Genomic DNA, 23,169 nt, shown 5'->3' on the forward strand with positions numbered 1-23,169 from the left:
TGGGGTCATGTATGGTCCAGGTGGCTGTCTCTGGGGTCATGTATGGTACAGGTGGCGGTCTCTGGGGTCATGTATGGGCCAGGTGGAGGTCTCTGGGGTCATGTATGGTCCAGGTGGAGGTCTCTGGAGTCATGTATGGCCAGGTGGAGGTCTCTGGGGTCATGTATGGGCCAGGTGGAGGACTTTGGAGTCATGTAGGGGCCAGGTGGAGGTCTCTGGGGTCATGTAGGGGGCAGATGGAGGTCTCTGGAGTCACGTAGGGGGCAGATGGAGGTCTCTGGAGTCATGTAGGTGCCAGGTGGAGGTCTCTGAAAACATGGATGGGCAGGTGGAGGTCTCTGGGGTCATGTAGGGGCCTGGTGGCGGTCTCTGGGGTCATGTAGGGTCCAGGTGGAGGTATCTGGGGTCATGTATGGTCCAGGTGGAGGCCTTTGGAGTCATGTAGGTGCCAGGTGGAGGTCTCTGGGGTCATGTATAGGCCAGGTGGAGGTCTCTGGAGTCATGTATGGACCAGGTGGCGGTCTCTAGGGTCATGTATTGTCCAGGTGGCGGTCTCTGGGGTCATGTAGGAGCAGGTGGCGGTCTCTGGGGTCATGTATGGGCCAGGTGGAGGTCTCTGGAGTCATGTATGGCCAGGTGGAGGTCTCTGGAGTCATGTATGGGCAGTTGGAGGTCTCTGGGGTCATGTATGGTACAGGTGGCGGTCTCTGGGGTCATGTATGGTCCAGGTGGCGGTTTCTGGGGTCATGTATGGGCCAGGTGGAGGACTTTTGAGTCATGTAGGGGCCGGGTGGAGGTCTCTGGGGTCATGTATGGGCCAGGTGGAGGTCTCTGGGGTCATGTATGGGCCAGGTGGAGGTCTCTGGGGTCATGTATGGGCCATGTGGAGGTCTCTGGGGTCATGTATGGTCCAGGTGGCTGTCTCTGGGGTCATGTATGGTACAGGTGGCGGTCTCTGGGGTCATGTATGGGCCAGGTGGAGGTCTCTGGGGTCATGTATGGTCCAGGTGGAGGTCTCTGGAGTCATGTATGGCCAGGTGGAGGTCTCTGGGGTCATGTATGGGCCAGGTGGAGGACTTTGGAGTCATGTAGGGGCCAGGTGGAGGTCTCTGGGGTCATGTAGGGTCCAGGTGGAGGTCTCTGGAGTCATGTATGGGCAGTTGGAGGTCTCTGGGGTCATGTATGGGCAGTTGGAGGTCTCTGGGGTCATGTACGGGCAGTTGGAGGTCTCTGGGGTCATGTATGGTCCAGGTGGAGGTCTCTGGGGTCATGTACGGCCAGGTGGAGGTCTCTGGAGTCATGTATGGGCAGTTGGAGGTCTCTGGGGTCATGTATAGGCCAGGTGGAGGTCTCTGGAGTCACGTATGGGCAGTTGGAGGTCTCTGGGGTCATGTATGGTCCAGGTGGAGGTCTCTGGGGTCATGTAGGGTCCAGGTGGAGGACTCTGGAGTCATGTATGGGCCAGGTGGAGGTCTCTGGGGTCATGTATGGGCCAGGTGGAGGTCTCTGGGGTCATGTATGGTCCAGGTGGAGGTCTCTGTGGTCATGTATGGTCCAGGTGGCGGTCTCTGGAGTCATGTAGGGTCCAGGTGGCGGTCTCTGGAGTCATGTAGGGTCCAGGTGGAGGACTTTTGAGTCATGTAGGGGCCAGGTGGAGGTCTCTGGGGTCATGTATGGGCCAGGTGGAGGTCTCTGGGGTCATGTATGGGCCAGGTGGAGGTCTCTGGGGTCATGTATGGGCCATGTGGAGGTCATGTATGGGCCAGGTGGAGGTCTCTGGGGTCATGTATGGGCCATGTGGAGGTCTCTGGGGTCATGTATGGTCCAGGTGGAGGTCTCTGGGGTCATGTATGGTCCAGGTGGCGGTCTCTGGGGTCATGTATGGTCCAGGTAGCGGTCTCTGTGGTCATGTAGGGGCAGGTGGCGGTCTCTGGGGTCATGTATGGTACAGGTGGCGGTCTCTGGGGTCATGTATGGTCCAGGTGGAGGTCTCTGTGGTCATGTATGGTCCAGGTGGCGGTCTCTGGAGTCATGTAGGGTCCAGGTGGCGGTTTCTGGGGTCATGTATGGGCCAGGTGGAGGACTTTTGAGTCATGTAGGGGCCAGGTGGAGGTCTCTGGGGTCATGTATGGTCCAGGTGGAGGTCTCTGGGGTCATGTATGGGCCAGGTGGAGGTCTCTGGGGTCATGTATGGTCCAGGTGGAGGTCTCTGTGGTCATGTATGGTCCAGGTGGCGGTCTCTGGAGTCATGTATGGGCTAGGTGGAGGTCTCTGGGGTCATGTATGGTCCAGGTGGAGGTCTCTGTGGTCATGTATGGTCCAGGTGGCGGTCTCTGGAGTCATGTAGGGTCCAGGTGGCGGTTTCTGGGGTCATGTATGGGCCAGGTGGAGGTCTCTGGGGTCATGTATGGGCCAGGTGGAGGTCTCTGGGGTCATGTATGGTCCAGGTGGAGGTCTCTGTGGTCATGTATGGTCCAGGTGGCGGTCTCTGGAGTCATGTAGGGTCCAGGTGGCGGTTTCTGGGGTCATGTATGGGCCAGGTGGAGGACTTTTGAGGCATGTAGGGGCCAGGAGGAGGTCTCTGGGGTCATGTATGGGCCAGGTGGAGGTCTCTGGGGTCATGTATGGGCCAGGTGGAGGTCTCTGGGGTCATGTATGGGCCATGTGGAGGTCTCTGGGGTCATGTATGGTCCAGGTGGAGGTCTCTGGGGTCATGTATGGTCCAGGTGGCGGTCTCTGGGGTCATGTATGGTCCAGGTGGCGGTCTCTGGGGTCATGTAGGGGCAGGTGGCGGTCTCTAGGGTCATGTATGGTACAGGTGGCGGTCTCTGGGGTCATGTATGGGCCAGGTGGAGGTCTCTGGGGTCATGTATGGTCCAGGTGGCGGTCTCAGGGGTCATGTAGGGGTCAGTCAGAGGTCTGTAGGGTCACGTAGGAGCAGGTGGCGGTCTCTGGGGTCATGTAGGGGTCAGTCAGAGGTCTGTAGGGTCACGTAGGGGGCAGAATGAGTAACTCCAATCTTCCCGCATGCCTGGGACGAGGCCATGCCGGTACTAGCTGCCCCAACCCACCCTGCTGCACCATGGCTTCCCTTCCAGGGAAATTGTTATAAACATTGTGTCTTTCTAGGGCCATGAATGTGGGAGTGCATGCTTTTCAAGCCAATGAGAGTTGAATGATGGTGCTTTTATCAAATGCACAAACCTGGCATAGTCATCAATTCTGCCCACGTGAGAAGGATCGCGGGAATGAATCTCTTGCAAAGACATTCTCGATCGTTAAACCATTTTATTTGAGCATCAATCACTAGTAGGCGATGCTAACCAGAGTTTCTGGGAAGGTAGTGACTGCAGGGGCGCTTTGCATCGGATGCTTATTGCTAACTTGGATACTGTTCGACAAGCTCCCTATATAACACTTCATATATCCGGCCGCAGGTTAGAGACAAGCTTTCCACCAGGGGTATTGGACAAGCAGGCACTACTACAGCATCGACGGTGATAGAAGGTGGCTGTGCGTTGGGACCCTTCTCAGGCGACTCACGGCTGCTCTGCGTTATCAGCATCTTCAGACCCAGATGGTAGGCTTCCTGTCCAGACTAAAGAATAAAGACTTATTGTTCTGAAAAAAAGGTAGACAAACTCGGAATCTGGCAGCTTATTTACAAATCTGCTAGAGCTAACATAGCTCCTAGAGACAGCACAAAGAGGGTGCTAGGACAGTAAAATGCAATAACCACATTAGAATGTGTCCTGTTATTCTCATTACTTATACATTACTTTGCTGCATTTCAGTTTATTTTCTGTGTGGTTACAATTCATGTCATGTGCATTCCGTTAGGATTTAAAAATGAACAACATATTCTGTTTCCTAGTGCTCTTTTAGTTTGGCATTCCTTTACGAAAGAAGGTTTGGGTGTCCACTTATTGTCCCTGACCCATCTTATGGGACTGATTATTACCAGAAAAACTTGTTATGCAAACATTGCTCGGTGGATGGCGGATTTGTTGCGGTCCAACCGGATTTGTGATTCGGGTTAGCACATTGAAGGTTCCTTGGCGCCAGGGGGTCAGAAGGCCACACCCTTTGATTCTAGGGGGACCTGGAGAACGTGCCTCAATGGCCCGCAGGGGAGTGTGTGCCAGCAGTGCTGGTGCCCCAGGAATGCAGTCGACAGGAGCAGCGGGTATGGGTGAGAGTGCGAAGCAGGAGAAGCTCCCTCAGAGTGTATGGATGCCTCTTTACTACCCCCCTACTGCCCCTCTACTCATCTCTGCAGCTCCTCTATGCAAGAGGCGACTCTTACTTCTGAGCCCAAAGATGTTATATGCCAGAGCTTCGTGCAACACTCAGACCTCGAAAGATACCGCTCCACTGTTGGAATTGAAAATGTTATTGTCCCCTTGCTCGTGCTTTATTCTGTGTTAAGTTAGCATTCATGGGGCCAATTCATTAGTAACTGGCATTCCTTTTCATGATCAAAGCTAAGTTCCTGCCTCGTACTGCTTGCCTCAGCAGAAAACTGTCTCCATGCACCTTTGCTCGTGTTTCTCCAAGGCCGATTTCAGCTGCACTCATGAACGTACTCTCTATTGTTGCGTACCTTAGCTGTTAGAAAGGCTCGTTCCCGCCTTCACTTTAACGGCGAGCATGGGTGAAGTGGCCTTGGAGTGAAGATAGCATGTACCCGGCCCCAGGGATGTAGCTCATTCTTCTGTGCCTCTTTTGTTTGCTGGAACCTGGACTGGAATTTTCCAGCCTGGGCGTGTTCTTAGGGAGTTGGAACTGTATAATATCTTATATCATGTTGGGGGGGGGGGTCAGTCTCTCGGCAGCCATCTTGTGAGGCTGGTCAGACTGGGCTCCGCTGCAGCGAAATACTAAAAAATAACTTTGGTTTGTATTCTCTACTAACTCACCGACTCTTCATTGTTTGGAAGGCCGAGAGGTGGTCGCGAGTGACCCGGGTCACCCTATTCGGGTCACTTCCTTCACCACTGACAGTCTCACACTGCACCACCAAACAGCCTCAAATCCCTCACACACCAAAGAGGGCTCCAGACACCCCCACACTCCAAAGGGGGCACTGAACACCCCCAGACACACCAAAGAGGGCTCCAGACACCCTCACACACCAAAGGGGGCACTGAACACCCTCACACACCAAAGAGGGCTCCAGACACCCTCACACACCAAAGAGGGCTCCAGACACCCTCACACACCAAAGGGGGCACTGAACACCCTCAGACACACCAAAGAGAGCTCCAGACACCCTCACACACCAAAGAGAGCTCCAGACACCCTCACACACCAAAGAGGGCTCCAGACACCCTCACACACCAAAGAGAGCTCCAGACACCCTCACACACCAAAGAGCAAAGAGGGCTCCAGACACCCCCACACTCCAAAGAGAGCTTCAGACACCCTCACACACCAAAGAGGGCTCCAGACACCCTCACACACCAAAGAGGGCTCCAGACACCCCCACACTCCAAAGAGAGCTTCAGACACCCTCACACACCAAAGAGAGCTCCAGACACCCTCAGACACCAAAGAGAGCTCCAGACACCCTCACACACCAAAGAGAGCTCCAGACACCCTCACACACCAAAGAGAGCTTCAGACACCCTCACACACCAAAGAGAGCTCCAGACACCCTCAGACACCAAAGAGAGCTCCAGACACCCCCACACTCCAAAGGGGGCACTGAACACCCCCAGACACACCAAAGAGGGCTCCAGACACCCCCACACTCCAAAGGGGGCACTGAACACCCCCAGACACACCAAAGGGGGCTCCAGACACCCCCACACTCCAAAGAGGGGCACTGAACACCCTCAGACACACCTGACCCCCAGAAAAGGCCACACCCCCACTCACTGATCAGAGCCGCCATGTTGTCCTGCTTCGGGTCATATGGACACTTCCCTTTCCCTGACTCCAGTGTTCCCGGGACCATTCGGAACAGGTATTCCTGTGGAAGAGAGGAGAGAGTCAGTGACACGTTTTGCTCCCTTTACCGCCCTCTGGTGAAAGCGATTCCCCCTGTATCTGTGCTGTTCACCTCCCTCGGGTGGAAGCGATTCCCCCTGTATCTGTGCTGTTCACCTCCCTCTGGTGGAAGCGATTCCCCCTGTATCTGTGCTGTTCACCTCCCACGGGTGGAAGCGATTCCCCCTGTATCTGTGCTGTTCACCTCCCTCTGGTGGAAGCGATTCCCCCTGTATCTGTGCTGTTCACCTCCCTCTGGCGGAAGCGATTCCCCCTGTATCTGTGCTGTTCACCTCCCTCTGGTGGGAGCCTCTCCAGATGGGGAGGGTCAGATATGCAGCTATTTACGCTAACCCGGCCAGAGGCAAGTCCACTCTCTCTATCCCTTACCGTGATATGGTGAGAGTTAGGCCACCTCTGTGCACCATCGGATGGCTATACACATGGAGTGACTCTGCTCAAACTATTCAAACTATCATTCAGTCTGTCACTGCAGTTACTTGCACAAATGGTGAGTGCACCATGACACAGAGAGGAGGGCTCTATAGAGGGTCGGGAGGGGGGGGGGGGGGGGCAGGAGGGTCTCCAGTGCTCATATTTGGGGACTGGCACTTATTTGTCCTCATCCGACATTTCCAGAGAGAGGCGCTGTTCCCTCAGATGGGAGGCCTCGGCCTCCCTTGGCTATGGATCCCAGGTCCTGCTGCAGGCCAGGGCTCACCTACCTGGCCCCATACAAGTGATCACTTACCTCTGACCTCCAGCCGCGGTTGATGAGGGTGCAGACGGGGTGGTAGGCTCCGGTCCCACAGGTGAACAGGTGAGTGCGGTTCAAGGGCTCGATTAACCGGATGTAGTTGAAACATTCACCCTGTGCGGAATAGAAACACCTGGGTTCATGAGCAGGAAGCCTGCACCGTCATCATGCAGCTTGCACAAGCAATCGCCTTACACACTCTGGCCGTCGCTGGCACACCTCACACACACGGCGATCACTGACAAACCTGCAACTTCACACACCTTACACACAACCCTTTAATAAAGCAAACACTGCGGGATATTTTAGATTCATCCCTCTCATGTAACTAGGCGCTCTCATGGGGAAACAGCCATTACAACGCGGCTGTTACCATGCATAGCCTTTACCACGCATGCGTTACAGCCCATGCGCTATTACCACACATAGCCTTTACCACGCATGTGTCACAACCCATGCGCTATTACCACGCATAGCCTTTACCACGCATGCGTTACAGCCCATGCGCTATTACCACACATAGCCTTTACCACGCATGCGTTACAACGCATGCACCGTTACCATGCATAGCATTTACAGCATATTTTTTTACAACACATATGCCTTTACAGGGAATTACGCTGTAAAGGTATGTATGGTAAAAGTATATGTGTGGTACTGGTGGTAAGGGCATATGTGTGGTAAGAATGGTGAAGGAGATCAGCGTCATTAGCGGAAACGGAAAGACCCTTCTGCTGCCTCTTCATGGCCTGCACCGCGCCTCAGAGCAGCTGCCTGGTTGTTATGGAGAGATAAGGGGGGTGGGGCCTGAGGGGGGGGGGGGCTATGGTGTTAGGGCTTTGTGCTATGGTGGGTATTTTTTTAAAGTGGTGGGGGCCGGGTGGCCGGGTCACAAAGGGTGCGCTTTTTGGGCGCAGGGGGAGGGTAATTATAATTATTTTATCAACTGTAGAGAATCAGGAACTAACAAAATCATATTTGATATTTTTGTTTCGTTTGATTCTTACACGGATATGTAAAATGTCTGGTTTCATAAGAATCTTTCCCAATATGTGCCATCACATTTACCCACAGAGAATGAGTAAAACCCCTTGAAAGACCAGCCCCCTTTTCTAGCGAGTCAGTATTGATAGTAGGTGAACTGCCAAACACCCCAGGCTTTAAACATTCAATGCAAAGTGTAGTGACAGGTGTATGTGAAGAGTGCCGTCACCACACTGGGACAGTGGTGAAAACATGTCACCAGACTTTTGGAAAACATGGAACACAGTGTCACTTGGAATGCTGCTCCAAAAAGTTCTTACCAAGTTCCACAAAGATTGGAGTGATATTGTTTGTCACAGATAAAGGTTCACATGGGAAGGAAAGAGCGAGCACACATGACCAAAGACTCACCGAAGAAGTATTGCAAGGTGCACTGCAATAGGTTTGATTTGTAAACATATATTTGTACCCTGTATGTACACTGTCTGTCTACCACGCACTATCAGTGCAGAAATCAATAATAAAAGTAAAATGTTCCATAAACAACGGAAAAACACTGTTTCTGTTGTTTTTAATTGGCACAAAAATGGGTCACCACGGATAACCACTGTTTTTTAGGGTTTGAAATCACTTTAAAACACTGAAAAATCCCCATCAGAATTTACCTAAAATAGAAACTGGAAAAAGAAAGCCTAGGTATTTTTAAAAAGGGCTGGGGCCTGGGAAGCGTCACGCAGGGGTCTGCTTTTAGGGCTCAGGGTAGGGGTCGTTTTTGCAGGGGGCTCTGGCTGTCACGCTGGGGGGCTCTTTTAGGGCTCAGGGCAGGGGTATTTATTTTAGAAAGGCTGGGGGCCGTGGGAGTCACACTGGGGTCCGCTTTTAGGGCTCAAGGGAGGGGTGTTTTAAAAAAGGGCTGGGGGTCACACAGGGTTGTGTTTTAGGGCTGAGGGGAGTGGTAGTTTTAAAAGTGCTGGGGACCGGGGGGTTGCACTTGGGGCCTATTTTAGGGCTCAGGGGTGGGGTATTTTTAAAAAGGGCTGGGGGCCGCGGTCGTGCTGGGGTCTGCTTTTAGGGCTTCGGGGAGGGGTATTTTAAAAAAGGGCTGGGAGGTTCACGCAGGGGTGTGTTTTTAGGCTCAGGGGAGTGGTAGTTTTTACAAGGGCTGGGGGCCAAGGGGGTTGCACTTGGGGCCTATTTTAGGGCTCAGGGGAGGGGTATTTTTAAAAAGGGCATAGGGCTTGGGGCTGAAGGGGAGGGGGGGAGGTCGCGCTAGGGACCAGTTATAGGGTTCAGGGCCTGGTCAGGGAACACCTTTACCCATGCCACACATCAGTCCTAGGTCACCTGACATGAGCCCACCACCTTGTCTTTGCATGGTGGAATGGTTCCCGACACCCCTATGTCACCATCTTTCACTCCCAGCACACTCGAGTGGTTCCGAACACCCCTCCTTCCTCGCATGATACTCACCTCCCGTCCTTTACCCGCCAACCTGCACTCGTTCTGCCGGAGTGGCTGCGCAGGCCAGTGGATCTGAAACATTGAGAAAAGAGGCAGCATCACCATCATGCTACTGCAAGGTACGATGCATCCTCATGCCCCTCCCCACTCCCACCTCTTAAATCCTGTCTCCGAACTGTAATGAAAAAATATTTCAGATCTTTTGTGTCTTACATCCTATCTATACTAGATACAGACTCATGTCTGTGGGTAACCAGACCTCTGGACTATGGGTAGAAGGTCTTCATTCTGGATATGTTCACAAAACAAAACACAAAAAATCTATAATGTTAGTAAGAGCAATAGCGGCGCTGCACACAAGACTGAGCCTCAGATTTAGCTGCTGCACTGGGAGTTTGATTCATCCTCTCTTAGTAATGATCATTCACACTACTTTCAATACCGTAGCTAATCTATGGAAGACAAAGGCACTGATTTGTCCCTGATCTGTCCAGCAGAGAGCAAAAATTTCTATAACCTAAATCCTGATGAAGACCATGTTAAAATTATGTTCCTAGGTGTTGAAACGTCGACTGTTTTGGATCGCTGTCATATGATAAAAGATAAGAAGCAAAAATAACCAATTTTCACAATTGCTCTTGCGAACACAGTACTTCAGCGCTCACAATGTGTACTGGACCAATTGTCCCTGCTTACGCCATGGCAAATAGGGCACATTTACTATTCTAACTCCAGTTGAACAAAAGTTGGGGGAAGGTAATAAATTTGGGGCTTAAGGAATGTTCAGATTTACTACTCTAACTACAGTAATACAAAATTTGGGGAGGGGCATCCATTTGCGGTGGGTTCGATGTACTATTCTAACGCCGCTCTAACATATGTGGGGGAAAAGGCATACATTGCGGGTAGGGTTAGATTTACCATTCTTACTTTTATCTAACAAATATTAGGGAAAGTGCAAATACGTGGCGGGTCAACTTCAAAACAACCAAATAACATAAGTATTCATTAAATATTATATAATTTGTTTAAAAATTAAACCTTTATAAAGCCTAACAAATCAATAACATATTTTATTGTTTGAAAAATCAATACAAATTACAGAATGTTTTTTTTAAAAACTTAAACAAATGTAAAAACAGTATCCTTAAAAATCAAACATAAAACACATAAACCTAAAAAAACTGCTGCATTAAATGCTATTTTACATTTTTAATTAGTTACAAATTATTATTTTTTATAAAAACAAGCTACCCATTCAGACCACCCCATGCCATACAACCTACTAGAAAAGTATTTACATTTATTTGAAAGAAACCCTATAACAAATATGTTTACAGTTTATAATTAAGCATACAATGATTTCCTGATTAAAACTTTGCATAATTAATACAATAATTAATTGAACACATGTTTTATATATTTTATTTAAAAGACTGCTTGCTTAATTTTACAAATAAGCCCAAAAATCCAAAACTGAATCATAATACACAATGAAATAAACCTTAATCAAATAAATAACAGTTAAAATATATTAAAATATGATCATATTAATCAATAATAATTAACATATCAATAGAAAACAATATCCATCCAAATCCTCAATAAAGTCAACATCTTGCTGCATTTAAAATATATATATATATACACATTTCACAATAATATATGTATATATATATATATATATATATATATATATATATATATATATATATATATATATATATATATACGTTAAAATATGAATAAACACACAACAAAAACTACATTAAAGTAAAAAATATTTTAAACTTTGCTATTATAGTAAAACAGATATACCTTACTTTGGTATTTTGGCTCACAATATTGCTGTAGTTACGATATTTTGACCATGACATTATTGTCAACCACGATTTTTTAGTCCATTTTCAGAAGAAATAACTTCTCATGACTATTCAGTGTCAGGGCCTGCAAGGCTTTCAGAATCCCAAATCTGGGGGTTGGTCTTTGTGGACACGAAGTCTTCCGATTGACGTTAGAGATAGAAGCTCCTCTTCGCCGGGTTATATCCTCACTGTCTTCTGTGAATGAGCCAGGCTAGGGAGCTTGCTGGAGATGTCTTTGTGGGTTGGTGAAGGGTGGATCTGTATTTCTGCAGTGATCTTTAGGTCAATTTATTGTTCTCTTTAAAGGTGATTTGTCGTTCGCAAAGTTCATATGGCCTCTTCATTGGCCTATGATAGACTCTTCTAACCCTGTGATAACATTCTTCAGTTTGATCCACGTGGCGTGAAAGCTCTCAGCCTTGGAAGGTTTACAATTTCCAGTTTCCAACTCTACTGTCCCATCGATGTTCCAGACCTAGCTTTTAGGATAAATGCCGAAGCCGAGGTGCTTGTGCCTATCTCTGTCTATCTGGAGTATTTATCAACCACGACCAGCCTTTCATGGCAATCAGTAGCATTTATATAAACCAGGACTTCATTTCTGTAATGACGTTTCTGAGCCGTGTTAAGTGGTGTGGCATGTCACGCTGTGGGACATCGTCCCTTCCACAAGTTCATATTGTCCTCTTTTATCCTGTACTGTTTCTTGGCTCGTCCGTACTGTCCCCAATGAGCCGGCGGGTAGAGTGAAGATCGTGACTCTCAGCTCTAGCCCTTCCTCAGAGAAGGCCAGCTCACTTCAGAGTGCCTTCACTGCTGTCCATTCACTCCAAGCCTCAGTGGTTTTAGGCATGTTCTCCGCAAGGATCTTCTTCCGCAGGTTCTCTTGGTGCCCTTTGATAACAAGTTTATGCATGGGTGATCTCTTCCACCTTGATGGCATGGATGATCTCTTCCACCTCAATGGCATGGGTGATCTCTTCTACCTCGATGGCATGGGTGATCTCTTCCACCTTGTTGGCATGGGTGATCTCTTCCACCTTGTTGGCATGGGTGATCTCTTCCACCTTGTTGGCATGGGTGATCTCTTCCACCTTGATGGCGTGGGTGATCACTTCCAACTTGATTATATTGGGTGATCTCTGTATGGCTCCCTCTGTAGGTCTCTCATCGGCTATGTCAGGAGATCTCTTGTTGCCTCTGTCAGTATATCTCTCATCTACACGGTCAGTAGATAGCTCATCGTCTCACTCAGTAGATCACTGATCAGCTCTGAAAGTAGCTACTTCATTGATAAGAAGACACACCTCGATTGGTATGTCTCTCAGGTCTCTCATCAGCACGGTCACTAGATCACTCATCGGCTCAGTCAGTAGTTTCTCAGTGTTTCAGGCTGGAGATCTCCAATCAGCTCGGTTAGTACATTGCTCAATGGCCCACTCAGCAGATCGCTCATCGACTAGACCGTGCATTGCCATTAGCTTTGTCAGTAGATCTTTCAACAGCTGTCAGTAGATCTTTCAACAGCTGTTAGTAGATCTTTCATTGGCTTGATCAGTAGGTCTCTCATTGGCTCAGTTGGTAGATCTCTCATCAGATCAGTCAGCAGGTTTCTAATCAGCTCTGTCACTAGATCGGTCATAGGCTGGGTCAGTAGGTCTATCATTGGCCCAGTAACAAGATCTCTCAGCTCAGTCAGGAGCTTGCTCATTGGCTTGGAGAGTAAGATTGCAAATCAGCTCTGTTAGATTTCTCAGACTCAATCAGTAGATCAATCATTATCTCTGTCAGTAGATTGCTTGGTTCGGTTTGTATATCTCTCATATGGTCTGTCGGTAGCTCTCTCATAGACTTAATCAGTAGATCTATCATGGGCTCAGTCACTAGATCGCTCGGTTCAGTCGGTAGGTCACTCATCTGCTCATCAGTAGATCACTAATTGGCTCATGAGTAGATAGCTTATCGGTGCAGTCAATTGTTGATTGGCTTAGTCAGTAGATCACTCATTAGCTCAGTCAATTGATCATGGGCTCAGCCAGTAGATCACTCATTGGCTCAGTCAATTGATTATTGGCTCAGTCAGTAGATCATTTATCAGCTCAATCAGGAGATTGCTCATTGGCCCAGCCAATAGACCACCAGCTCTGTCAGTAGGTCTCCCACCAGCTCGATCAGTAGATCACTCATCAGCTCAGTCAGTAGATCTCTCATTGGCTCGATCAGTAAGTGTCTAATTGGCTCAATCTGTAGATCGCTCATCGGCTCAGTCAGTAGATCGCTCATCAGCTCAGTCAGTGGATCTCTCATTGGCTCTATCAGTAAGTCTCTAATTGGCTCAATCTGTAGATCGCTAATCAACTCAGTCAGTAGATCGCTCAGCGGCTCGGTCAGTAGATCTCTCTTTGGCTCTATCAGTAAGTTTCCAATCGGCCCAATCTGTAGATCACTCATCGGCTCGGTCAGTAAATCGCTCATAAGCTCAGTCAGTAGATCTCTCATTGGCTGCTTGATCAGTAAGTCTCTAATTGGGTAAATCTGTAGGTCGCTCATCGGCTTGGTCAGACAGACGAGGGTCTGGATGAACCACAACAGTAAGTCGCTAACTCCACGACATTGCCCACTTCTGATCTAGGTTGTGGCGGCGCGGCTGCCTTAGTACCTTGTACTGCAAAATAGCAGATATGGTGGAAGCCTACTTGAGAGTCTCTCTTGCAACGGCATCATCTCTGCTGCCCGATGACCTTTGCCAAGGGTCAGAAGCCAACCGTCACAGGTCTGAGGATGCACGCTGGGTCTTGACCCATCTGGTTGCCAGTTGTGAGAGGGTGGGGTCACCAGATATAGAAGACTGGGGCAGTTACAGTCACCCTTGCCATGCTAGTTTTCCTACAGACATGATACACACATACAGGACCAGCCTTTGCTCGTCATAGGATCTGTATTTACTATTCTAACTCCATGGACGCCTCAATACAGGGTTCGGTTACAAAGAGATCCCAGGCAAATATATCTACACTTTTAATGTTTTCATACACTCACTCAAAACTACCTAAAACACTATGCGGACCGTCCTCATACAGCAGAGTTCCTCAAGAAGAAAGTGTTTGTCTGATTCTGTCAGGGTTTACTGACATTACAATGACTGATCCAGAGCTCAGCGTGTTTGTTACACATACCCCTACATGCACGCTCACAAGAACTTCCATTGGGCCGTAGGTTCAAGCACAAAAGAACTCGGTTTAGGGCTACAACTTACGCTGCAGGAGTTCTGTTGTCCTTCACTCTCCATCTCAGGACCTGTGTCCCCCCCAATCTGGAAAGTGCTCCTCTGGTACAGCCTCCCCCTTCATGATCCCCCCAGGGTTACTATCCCTGTCTATAATAAAATAAGTAGCATACTCTTCCCTACCAGTCTCATCCACCTCCCCAGGTGTTCAGTATCATGTCACTACAATAATAGTGTTCTGTAGCCCACCTTGTTCTCCACCTCTCTGCCAGTGACCCTCAAATCCACAACTTTGTAGTGTCCTTATCCTCCATCCTTCTCCCGTCACTCTCCAGCTCCCGGCCAAAGTCCCTCACACCCACAATCAGCGGCTCCTTGTCCTCCTCCTCTCTCCTCACCTCCTGGGAGGTGTCCCTCATGCTCCAAAGAGTGTATCGTTAGTGTGGCCCCCTTGTCCTCCCCTCTCCTGACCTCCTGGTAGGGGTCCCTCACGTTTACAAGTAGATCCTTTGTGTTGCACCCTTGTCCTCCACCCTGTCTACCTCCCGACCAGGGTCCCTCACACTCACAATCAATGGCTCCTTGTTGATGTTCTGCAGGTCCAGCGCGATCACAAACTCCCTGGTGCCCAAGTACAGCCGGTCTTGATCTTGGTCGATGAGGAGGATCCGGTAATCGCTGGTGTTAAAGGTGAAGCTGAAGGGCCTGGCGGTGCGAGTGTCCATCAGATCTAGAAAGGAAGAGAGGTGAGACCATGAGATACATGAGACCTCCACCCTGGCACAGCTTCCACACAGCATCTCCTCACCCCAGCTGCCAATGGGAACAAGTGGACACTTGTACACAGCAAGGAGGGCGGTAGGGTCACACACCATTCAACTCAAGGATGCCGTGCGATGGGGGAGGGGCTGATAAATGTCCAGCCCTCACCTGCCTTTCTTCCCACTCCTGCGTCAACAGAGGGGATGCTTGATTCCAGAAGTCCTAGGGGATGTTCAGAGATGCCAAGTTTTAATTAGCCCTTGACAAGGTCCTGGACTGATGAGGGAGGAAGCGCCTGAATAGAATTTTATGGGTGCCCAGTACACTGAAAGGAAGGAGGCTGGGGAGGGGCAGAGGGGACCACACAGGGGATGGTAGGAACTAAAGACGTGATCAGCTAGAGGTAACTGGGACCTATTCTTGACAAACTGGTGACCATCTGTGGACCAATTAATTTTAACATACTGCTATGGAGTGTGCCGCACAGGAATGATTATTACAGACTGAAAGATGAAATAGTATAAGAGTCCTCTGCACTAATGGGACTAGGAGTAAAACATAAGTTACAAAGGGAATATTACAGAGAGTTACAGGATTTCAAAATGACTATTCAGTGACTCAATGATTTTAAGCTTGTGAAAGAGGTGCTGAAGATGGAGACCCAAAAGAACCCTCCTTGAAGCCCTGCCCTACAATCTTGTGGGAGTAACTAGGTTTCCGAAGGGTTGCTAAAACCAGTTATGAAGAAAAAGTGATGGTGTTTTCCGTGCATTTCAGTCAACCAGACCAAAGCGAGTGGCTGGCACCCATCGTTGTAGTAACAAAAATCGACTCAACCTTATGGATTTGCGTGGATTATTTGAGTCATCAATATGCAACCAACTTAATATATCCTATTTACTCCAAGGAGGCGGATGTGTTTGTGGTGCTCACATCCTACTTTGTGGTAACCAGATGCTGTATTAAATTAAGTACGATCATTTGATGTCACAAAGTGTACAGGCAGGTATGTTTAACATAGCAGGGCCAAGAACAGGGCTCCTTAAATATACATGAAAAATCCACTTTGCACGGTCTCAGTAGTGTTCAAAGTTTGGGGCAAGCCCCACTAGAGGGGTGTGAAGCTCCAATGAGGGATAAGAGGCTCTGGCCGGGTGATGCATTTGGGGCCACAAGTTCATAGGTTTCATTTTGCGGTTTCCTAATAGCAAATTTTTGTGATTTGCTATTAGGAAATCGCAAACACATATGTACTAATGTGTCTTTGACACATTTATCAATTCCTAATAAAGTTGAAATTGACCTACCTCATCAATATTCATGAGGTAGGTCGAAATCTGCGAGCTATTGGGAATCGCTGAAAACAGAGGGATGGCGGTCCGCTAGAGACAGCAGACTACCATGACTGTGTTTGCTTTTAAATAAAGCAACATTTTTTTTCAAATGCAGCCAGTTTTCCTTAAAGGAAAATGGGTTGTGTTTCAAAAACAAAAATTAAAAGTTTCTGTTTCATTTTTTAAGAGTGGGTAGTGGTACGTGGGGTCACTGCCTGCTCTGAAAAAATGTTTTTGTATGCATTCACAAAGGGAAAGGGGTCCCCTGGGCATCCCTTCCCATTTGCGGATGGGTTACCACCTACCTGAAGTAGGCGATAAAATGCGAATGTTTTGCGACTGCATTTTGATTGCAAAACATTTGTACATAGCAATGCAAGTCGCTATTAGGGAGGTACTCTCTTAAAACACTCCTTCCTAATACCGAATAGCTAACCCATTTTGCGATTTGGTAACAAGGTACTAAATCACAAAATGGGTTTGATACATAGGAAAATGCATTCTTCCAGTCGCCAATGACCCGATTCTGCGAATTGGGCTGTTTGCGATCGGAAAAACCTATGTAGGTGTAGCGCTTAGTCTGCCTATGGGTTGTGCAGACAAACTTCATGTTGAAAAACAGTGCTGTGCGTTAGCAAAAGAAGCCAGTGGCCTTGAGACACTCTGCAAGCGGCTGTCAGTAATGTCTCTTGTCAGCCAGGATCTGTGTAGTCCCCACCCTCTCAACCCCAATAGCGTGTGTTGAGGGCCCTTTTACGCAAATGTACCAATTGTTAAATATGTTCAGAGCTGCCAAGTGGCCCTATGTATTGTACAACTCTTTAGCCATTTCTGGTGCTTTAGCCAACACCGCATGGCACTCTGGGACAAGTAGTTTTTCTTTCAACATTGCCATCATAATTAAAAAAAACAAAATCTGCATGCAAAAAGCATTTGTCTCAAAAGCAAGTGTTGGCTCAAAGTGTCAATATAATATCTGCCAGCGTGAAAGCAGCTCAAGATGGGAAGGTTGGGGGGGGGGGGGGGGGGCAGAGATGTTTTAGGCAAAGTGGGGTCTCGACCCCAAGCTCTGGTGAATCCTCAGTGTCAGATTTTCTCGGAGGTCTCGGCCTTTGAGGGAGGTTGAGGAGGAAGGAGACGGATTGGGGTTCCTCTAAGTGACTCAGCGGTCTCTGGGGTTCAGTGTGCTCCTGCGGACGGAGAGGATGGCCCCCATGGTGTGCCCTGCGGGGTGGGTTGGACCGGTTACGACCATGTGTCTGTGGTGCTGCAAGACCTTCCGCGCACACAGACGGGGTCTCCGGGGACCCAAGAGGGGTACAACCCCTTAAGGAGGGGGTGAGAACGTAAGGTAATGGGTGAACACAGGGGGGGGGGTAATGTGGAACCCAGGGGGGCGGGGGGGGGGTGGAACCCAGGGGGGGTGTGGAGCCCAGGGGGTGGGGGGGCAAGGGGGAAAGGTTGAACCCACATGGAGTGCACACTCCGAGCTCTCATGAACGCACCACAATCCCCGCCTGTATCCGGCTCTTCTGGTCCAGGCTGAAGCTCGCGCCTGCCGTGACTTAAGGTATAGAGGTCATAGTTCATTCATTTGTGTTCATTGACGTCCACGGATCCCCTCGATTCTCGCTCCCCCCGGGGTCACCCGCGGAGGATCGGGTTCTTGGCCCCCTGTTCACTTTCACCAGGACACACAACCGCCGAGGCGCACAGCGCTGAGAAGCCACATGGACTCGACACACTGTCCAGGCGCTGCTGACAGAGGTACAGGGGTCCACACGGGCCCCTCCCGAGGAGCCTGGACCCCCAAAGAGCAGGTGGGGCTGGGGAAAGCCAGTCACAGGATAAGGGAGAGGTCCACTGAGGCAGAGTCACTGGAACAGGGACTTCTACAAGCCCGAGGCACCCGGACACACACAGAGCTGGACAGAGCCAGTCACACTTCAGGACAGAGCCAGACACGCGTCAGGACAGAGCCAGACACGCAGCAGGACAGAGCCAGTCACGCGGCAGGATAGAGCCAGACACGCGTCAGGACAGAGCCAGACACACTTCAGGACACAGCCAGTCACGCGGCAGGATAGAGCCAGTCACGCGGCAGGACAGAGCCAGTCACACGGCAGGACAGAGCCAGTCACACCTCAGGACAGAGCCAGTCACACGGCAGGACAGAGCCAGTCACGCGGCAGGACAGAGCCAGTCACGCGGCAGGACAGAGCCAGTCACGCGGCAGGACAGAGCCAGTCACGCGGCAGGACAGAGCCAGTCACACGGCAGAACAGAGCCAGTCACGCAGCAGGACAGAGCCAGTCACGCGTCAGGACAGAGCCAGTCACGCGTCAGGACAGAGCCAGTCACGCGGCAGGACAGAGCCAGTCACGCGGCAGGACAGAGCCAGTCACGCGGCAGGACAGAGCCAGTCACGCGGCAGGACAGAGCCAGTCAGGCATCAGGACAGAGCCAGTCAGGCATCAGGACAGAGCCAGTCACGCGTCAGGACAGAGCCAGTCACCTGCCAGGACAGGACAGCTCCTCTCTGGGGTCTGCAGGGTTGAGACAGAGTCAGTCACGTGTCAGGACAGGGCACCTCCTCTCAGGGCTCAGCAGGGTTGGGACACACTTCAGGACAGAGCCAGACACACTGCAGGACAGAGCCAGTCACGTGTCAGGGCAGAGCCAGTCACGCAGCAGGACAGAGCCAGTCACGCGGCAGGACAGAGCCAGTCACGCGGCAGGACAGAGCCAGTCCCGCATCAGGACAGAGCCAGTCCCGCGTCAGGACAGAGCCAGTCACGCGTCAGGACAGAGCCAGTCACCTGCCAGGACAGGACAGCTCCTCTCAGGGGTCAGCAGGGTTGAGACAGAGCCAGTCACCTGCCAGGACAGGACAGCTCCTCTCAGGGGTCAGCAGGGTTGGGACAAAGCCAGTCACAGGGCAGAACAGAGCCAGTCACACGGCAGGACAGAGCCAGCCACGCGTCAGGACAGAGCCAGTCAAGTGTCAGGACAGAGCCAGTCACACGTCAGAACAGGACAGCTCCTCTCAGGAGTCAGCAGGGTTGAGACAGAGTAGTCACGTGTCAGGACAGGGCAGATTCTCTTAGAGGTCAGAAGGGAAGGGACAGAGTCAGTCACGCGTCAGGACAGCTCCCCTCAGAGGTCAGCAGGGTTGAGACAGAGTCAGTCGCGCGTCAGGACAGCACAGATCCTCTCAGGGGTCTGCAGGGTTGAGAAAGAGTCAGTCACGCGTCGGGACAGGGCAGCTCCTCTCAGAGGTCAGTCACGCCACACTTCACCTGATGTTTGACTGACTTTGCCCCAGCTCAGCCGGCTTTGAAAGCAACGGCCTGTCGAGAGCCCCGCATCCCCCTTTATTCTGTTTTCAGCGCCTCGAAGCCTTTGCGTTCGAGGCGCTATCACTGTCAGACCAGGGGCGGCTGGTGACATTTGAAAGTGGTGGGGCGTAAACTAATTTGCATATTGCACCGCAGCGATCGAGCGCAGTGAGCGAGCCCGAACCACCTTGCATCCATCCATACATCATTCATGCATCCACCCATCCATCCACCCACCCTGCATACATCATTCATTCATGCATCCACCCATCCATCCATCATGCATCCGCCCATCATGCATGCATGCATCCATACATCATTCATGCATCCACCCATCCATCCACCCAACCATCCTGCATCCATACATCATTCATGCACCCACCCATCCATCCATCCACCCACCCATCCATCCATCATGCATTAATCCATCATGCATGCATGCATCCATCCATACATCATTCATGCATCCACCCATCCATCCACCCACCCATCCTGCATCCATACATCATTCATTCATGCACCCACCCATCGATCCACCCATCCATCCATCATGCATCCACCCATCATGCAAGCATCCATCTATACATCATTTATGCATCCATCCATTCACCCACCCATCCATCCATCATTCATGCATCCACCCATCCATCCTGCATCCATACATCATTCATTCATGCATCCACCCATCCATCCTGCATCCATCATTCATGCATCCATCCATCCACCCATTATGCATGCACCCATCCACCCACCCATCCACCGAACAATCATTAATGCACCCACCCTGCATCCATCCATCCATCATTCATGTATTTACACATTTCTGCAGCAGATGCTTTAACACACTGAACTATCGCAAGTCATTTGTGCAAGCTAAACACCGAAAAACACACTCTTACCTTGCTGCCGGTCCCGCACACGTCACAGGCTCACAGCGCCCCTGGCCAATCCTGGCGCCTGGGGCACAGGTACCCTCTCGCCCGCAGCACGCCCATTAGGGCTCCTGATGGGCATGCGCAACGCCGCCAAAACACAAGTGCGCATGCGTGGGCACGGGTAAAAATTCACCCTCAGTCCCCACGCATGCGTACTTGTGTTGCCGTCTGTACATTATCATGTCAATGAATCAACATGACGCCCGCCCGGCGGTCTGACGTCATGTTGATTCATTGACATGATTGTCATGAGGGAGCTGCGGGCGGCGTTGGGCAGGGGGGGCTACGCCCCCACGCCCCAATGGACGAACCGCGCCTGTGTCAGACTCTCCCTCGCTCCACATGGAAGTTTAAACCAGTTCATAAGGAGAGAGGCCGGGCTCATTCCTGACGAGTCTGTGCAGGCGAGCACGCGAGGGCTCTTATCACAGGGTGCGCCGAGGGTGAGCCGGGAGAGCGCACCTGGGGGCCTCCGGGTCTTATCTGGGGGGTCCTGGGCTGACACCCCCTCTGCGTGCCCCGAGCTGCACTCTGTGCGCAGGATCACGGGTTCCGCGCGTCTGCGCCGGGAGTGGACTTAGAAAAGCGCCAGCCCTCTAGCCGCTAGATGGCGCCCGCGCTTGGATAACAGAATGGTTTTTAGATCTGGCCTAGGCAGCGCGCCGGCGCTAATCTAGGAGGGCCTTTAGCCATCGGTATTAACTTTTCAAGCACTCATACTTGTGGCGGCATCCACCGTGCGGGAACGAGCAGCGGCGCGGCCACGTTAATTACAAACATATGGCCGCTGCCCGCTCCTGCAAGGTGGATGTCGCCACGAGTGCGAGAGTTTGAAAAGTGAAGACAGTGAAGACCGCTTGTTTACGTCGTGAAGCACTTCCACCCGTCCCTGCCTCTCTTCCCTCGCTGATTTTTTCATCCCTTGCCTGCTCATGACGGAACCATGCAGTCATGAGCCACGGGCGACGTGTGCTCATGACAACGTGGTTTCGTCATGCGGCTGCCGCTTCGCCCACGCGGCATGAATTCCCCGCCAATGCAGGCAAATTAATGAGCAGGCGAGGCCGTGAAGAAACCACGCCGTCATGAGCACACGCCGCCTGTGACTCATGATGGGGTGGTTCCGTCACGAGCACAGCGGCGCCGCCCTCACCCGCGCCAAAATTCACGGCCAAGGGATAAAGGTTTATTAACCCCTTCGCTGCGGCAGCTATTCCGCCGCAGCGCTAAGAGGGAGGCGGGGCCACGCGGCGCTCCCGTGCTCGTGACGGAACCGCTCCGTCACGGCCCGTGGGTGAGCTGTGCTTGTAACGGAACGGTTCCGTCACGGCCCGCCCGCCTAATAGAACGCTCAGCGCAGGCGCGGAATTCGCGCCGCGCAGTTGCATCGAGCGGGCCGTGACGGAACCGTTCCATCACCAGCACAGCCCACCCAAGGCTTGTGACGGAGTGGTTCCATCACGAGCAGGGGAGGGGTTAAACCAGCGCGACAGCTGCACTTGCCAAGCCGAAAAGTGAACAATGGCAGCCTGAGCTTTTCTTTTCTACAGTGCTTGTTTGTGTCTAATATTCGGCCTCTTTCTGCTCTCCCATGTGCCCCCTTCGAGATCCTCCTCTACTTCCGCGTTCTGCCAACACCCGCCTACCCAACAGTCATCCACCACCACAACCACGTCCACCACCACCATGTCATCCACCACCACGTCCACCACCACCACTTCCACCATCACCACCACGTCCACCACCACCACATCCACCACCACGTCCACCACCACCACGTCCACCACCACCACATCCACCACCACGTCCACCACCACCACGTCCACCACCACCACATCCACCACCACGTCCACCACCACATCCACCACGTCCAGCACCACCACCACGTCCACCACCACCACCACATCCGCCACCACCACGTCTACCACCACGTCCACCACGTCCACCACCACCACCACGTCCACCACCACCACCACCACATCCACCACCACCACGTCTACCACCACGTCCACCACGTCCACCACCACCACGTCCACCACCACGTCCACCACATCCACCACCACCACCACGTCCACCACCACCACCACCACACCCACAACCACCACGTCTACCACCACGTCCACCACGTCCACCACCACCACCACGTCCACCACCACCACATCCACCACCACCACGTCTACCACCACGTCCACCACCACCACCACGTCCACCACCACCACCACATCCACCATCACGTCCACCACCACATCCACCACCACGTCCACCACCACCACCACCACAACAGCAGAAACAAGGAGAAATCCTTGTTGCCCCACTTTAAGACCAGGGTTTTCCTGGTCTTATTTTTTGGTGCCGCCCATATTTACGCCAGCCTTGTACATAGGGGGCAGTGTCAAAAAGCAATGGGTGTTGCGGCGGAACCCCCACTGCACGCCCCTTTCCTGCTCAGTGCTGCGTGAATAGAGGCATATTTACAAGGCAGGGTTAAGCCACGCCGCTTTGTAAATAAGACGAGG

The 23,169-nt window shown here is 51.3% G+C and overlaps 1 protein-coding gene across 1 annotated transcript in view; it reads right to left on the reverse strand.

The window, feature by feature from the left end:
* Positions 1–23,169, reverse strand: part of LOC147684281 (semaphorin-3F-like) — a 310,126-nt gene that overhangs the window by 91,043 nt on the left and 195,914 nt on the right. The window contains exons 3-6 of the mRNA XM_086940139.1: positions 14,854–15,014; positions 9,203–9,265; positions 6,743–6,862; positions 5,881–5,974 (exon numbers count right to left, since the gene is read on the reverse strand). Coding sequence (XP_086796265.1) covers positions 5,881–5,974; positions 6,743–6,862; positions 9,203–9,265; positions 14,854–15,014 — 438 coding nt within the window. The remainder of the gene's footprint in view (positions 1–5,880; positions 5,975–6,742; positions 6,863–9,202; positions 9,266–14,853; positions 15,015–23,169) is intronic.

This window comes from Lissotriton vulgaris, chromosome 10 (genome assembly GCF_964263255.1).
Source record: "Lissotriton vulgaris chromosome 10, aLisVul1.2, whole genome shotgun sequence".
Lineage (NCBI taxonomy): Eukaryota > Metazoa > Chordata > Amphibia > Caudata > Salamandridae > Lissotriton > Lissotriton vulgaris.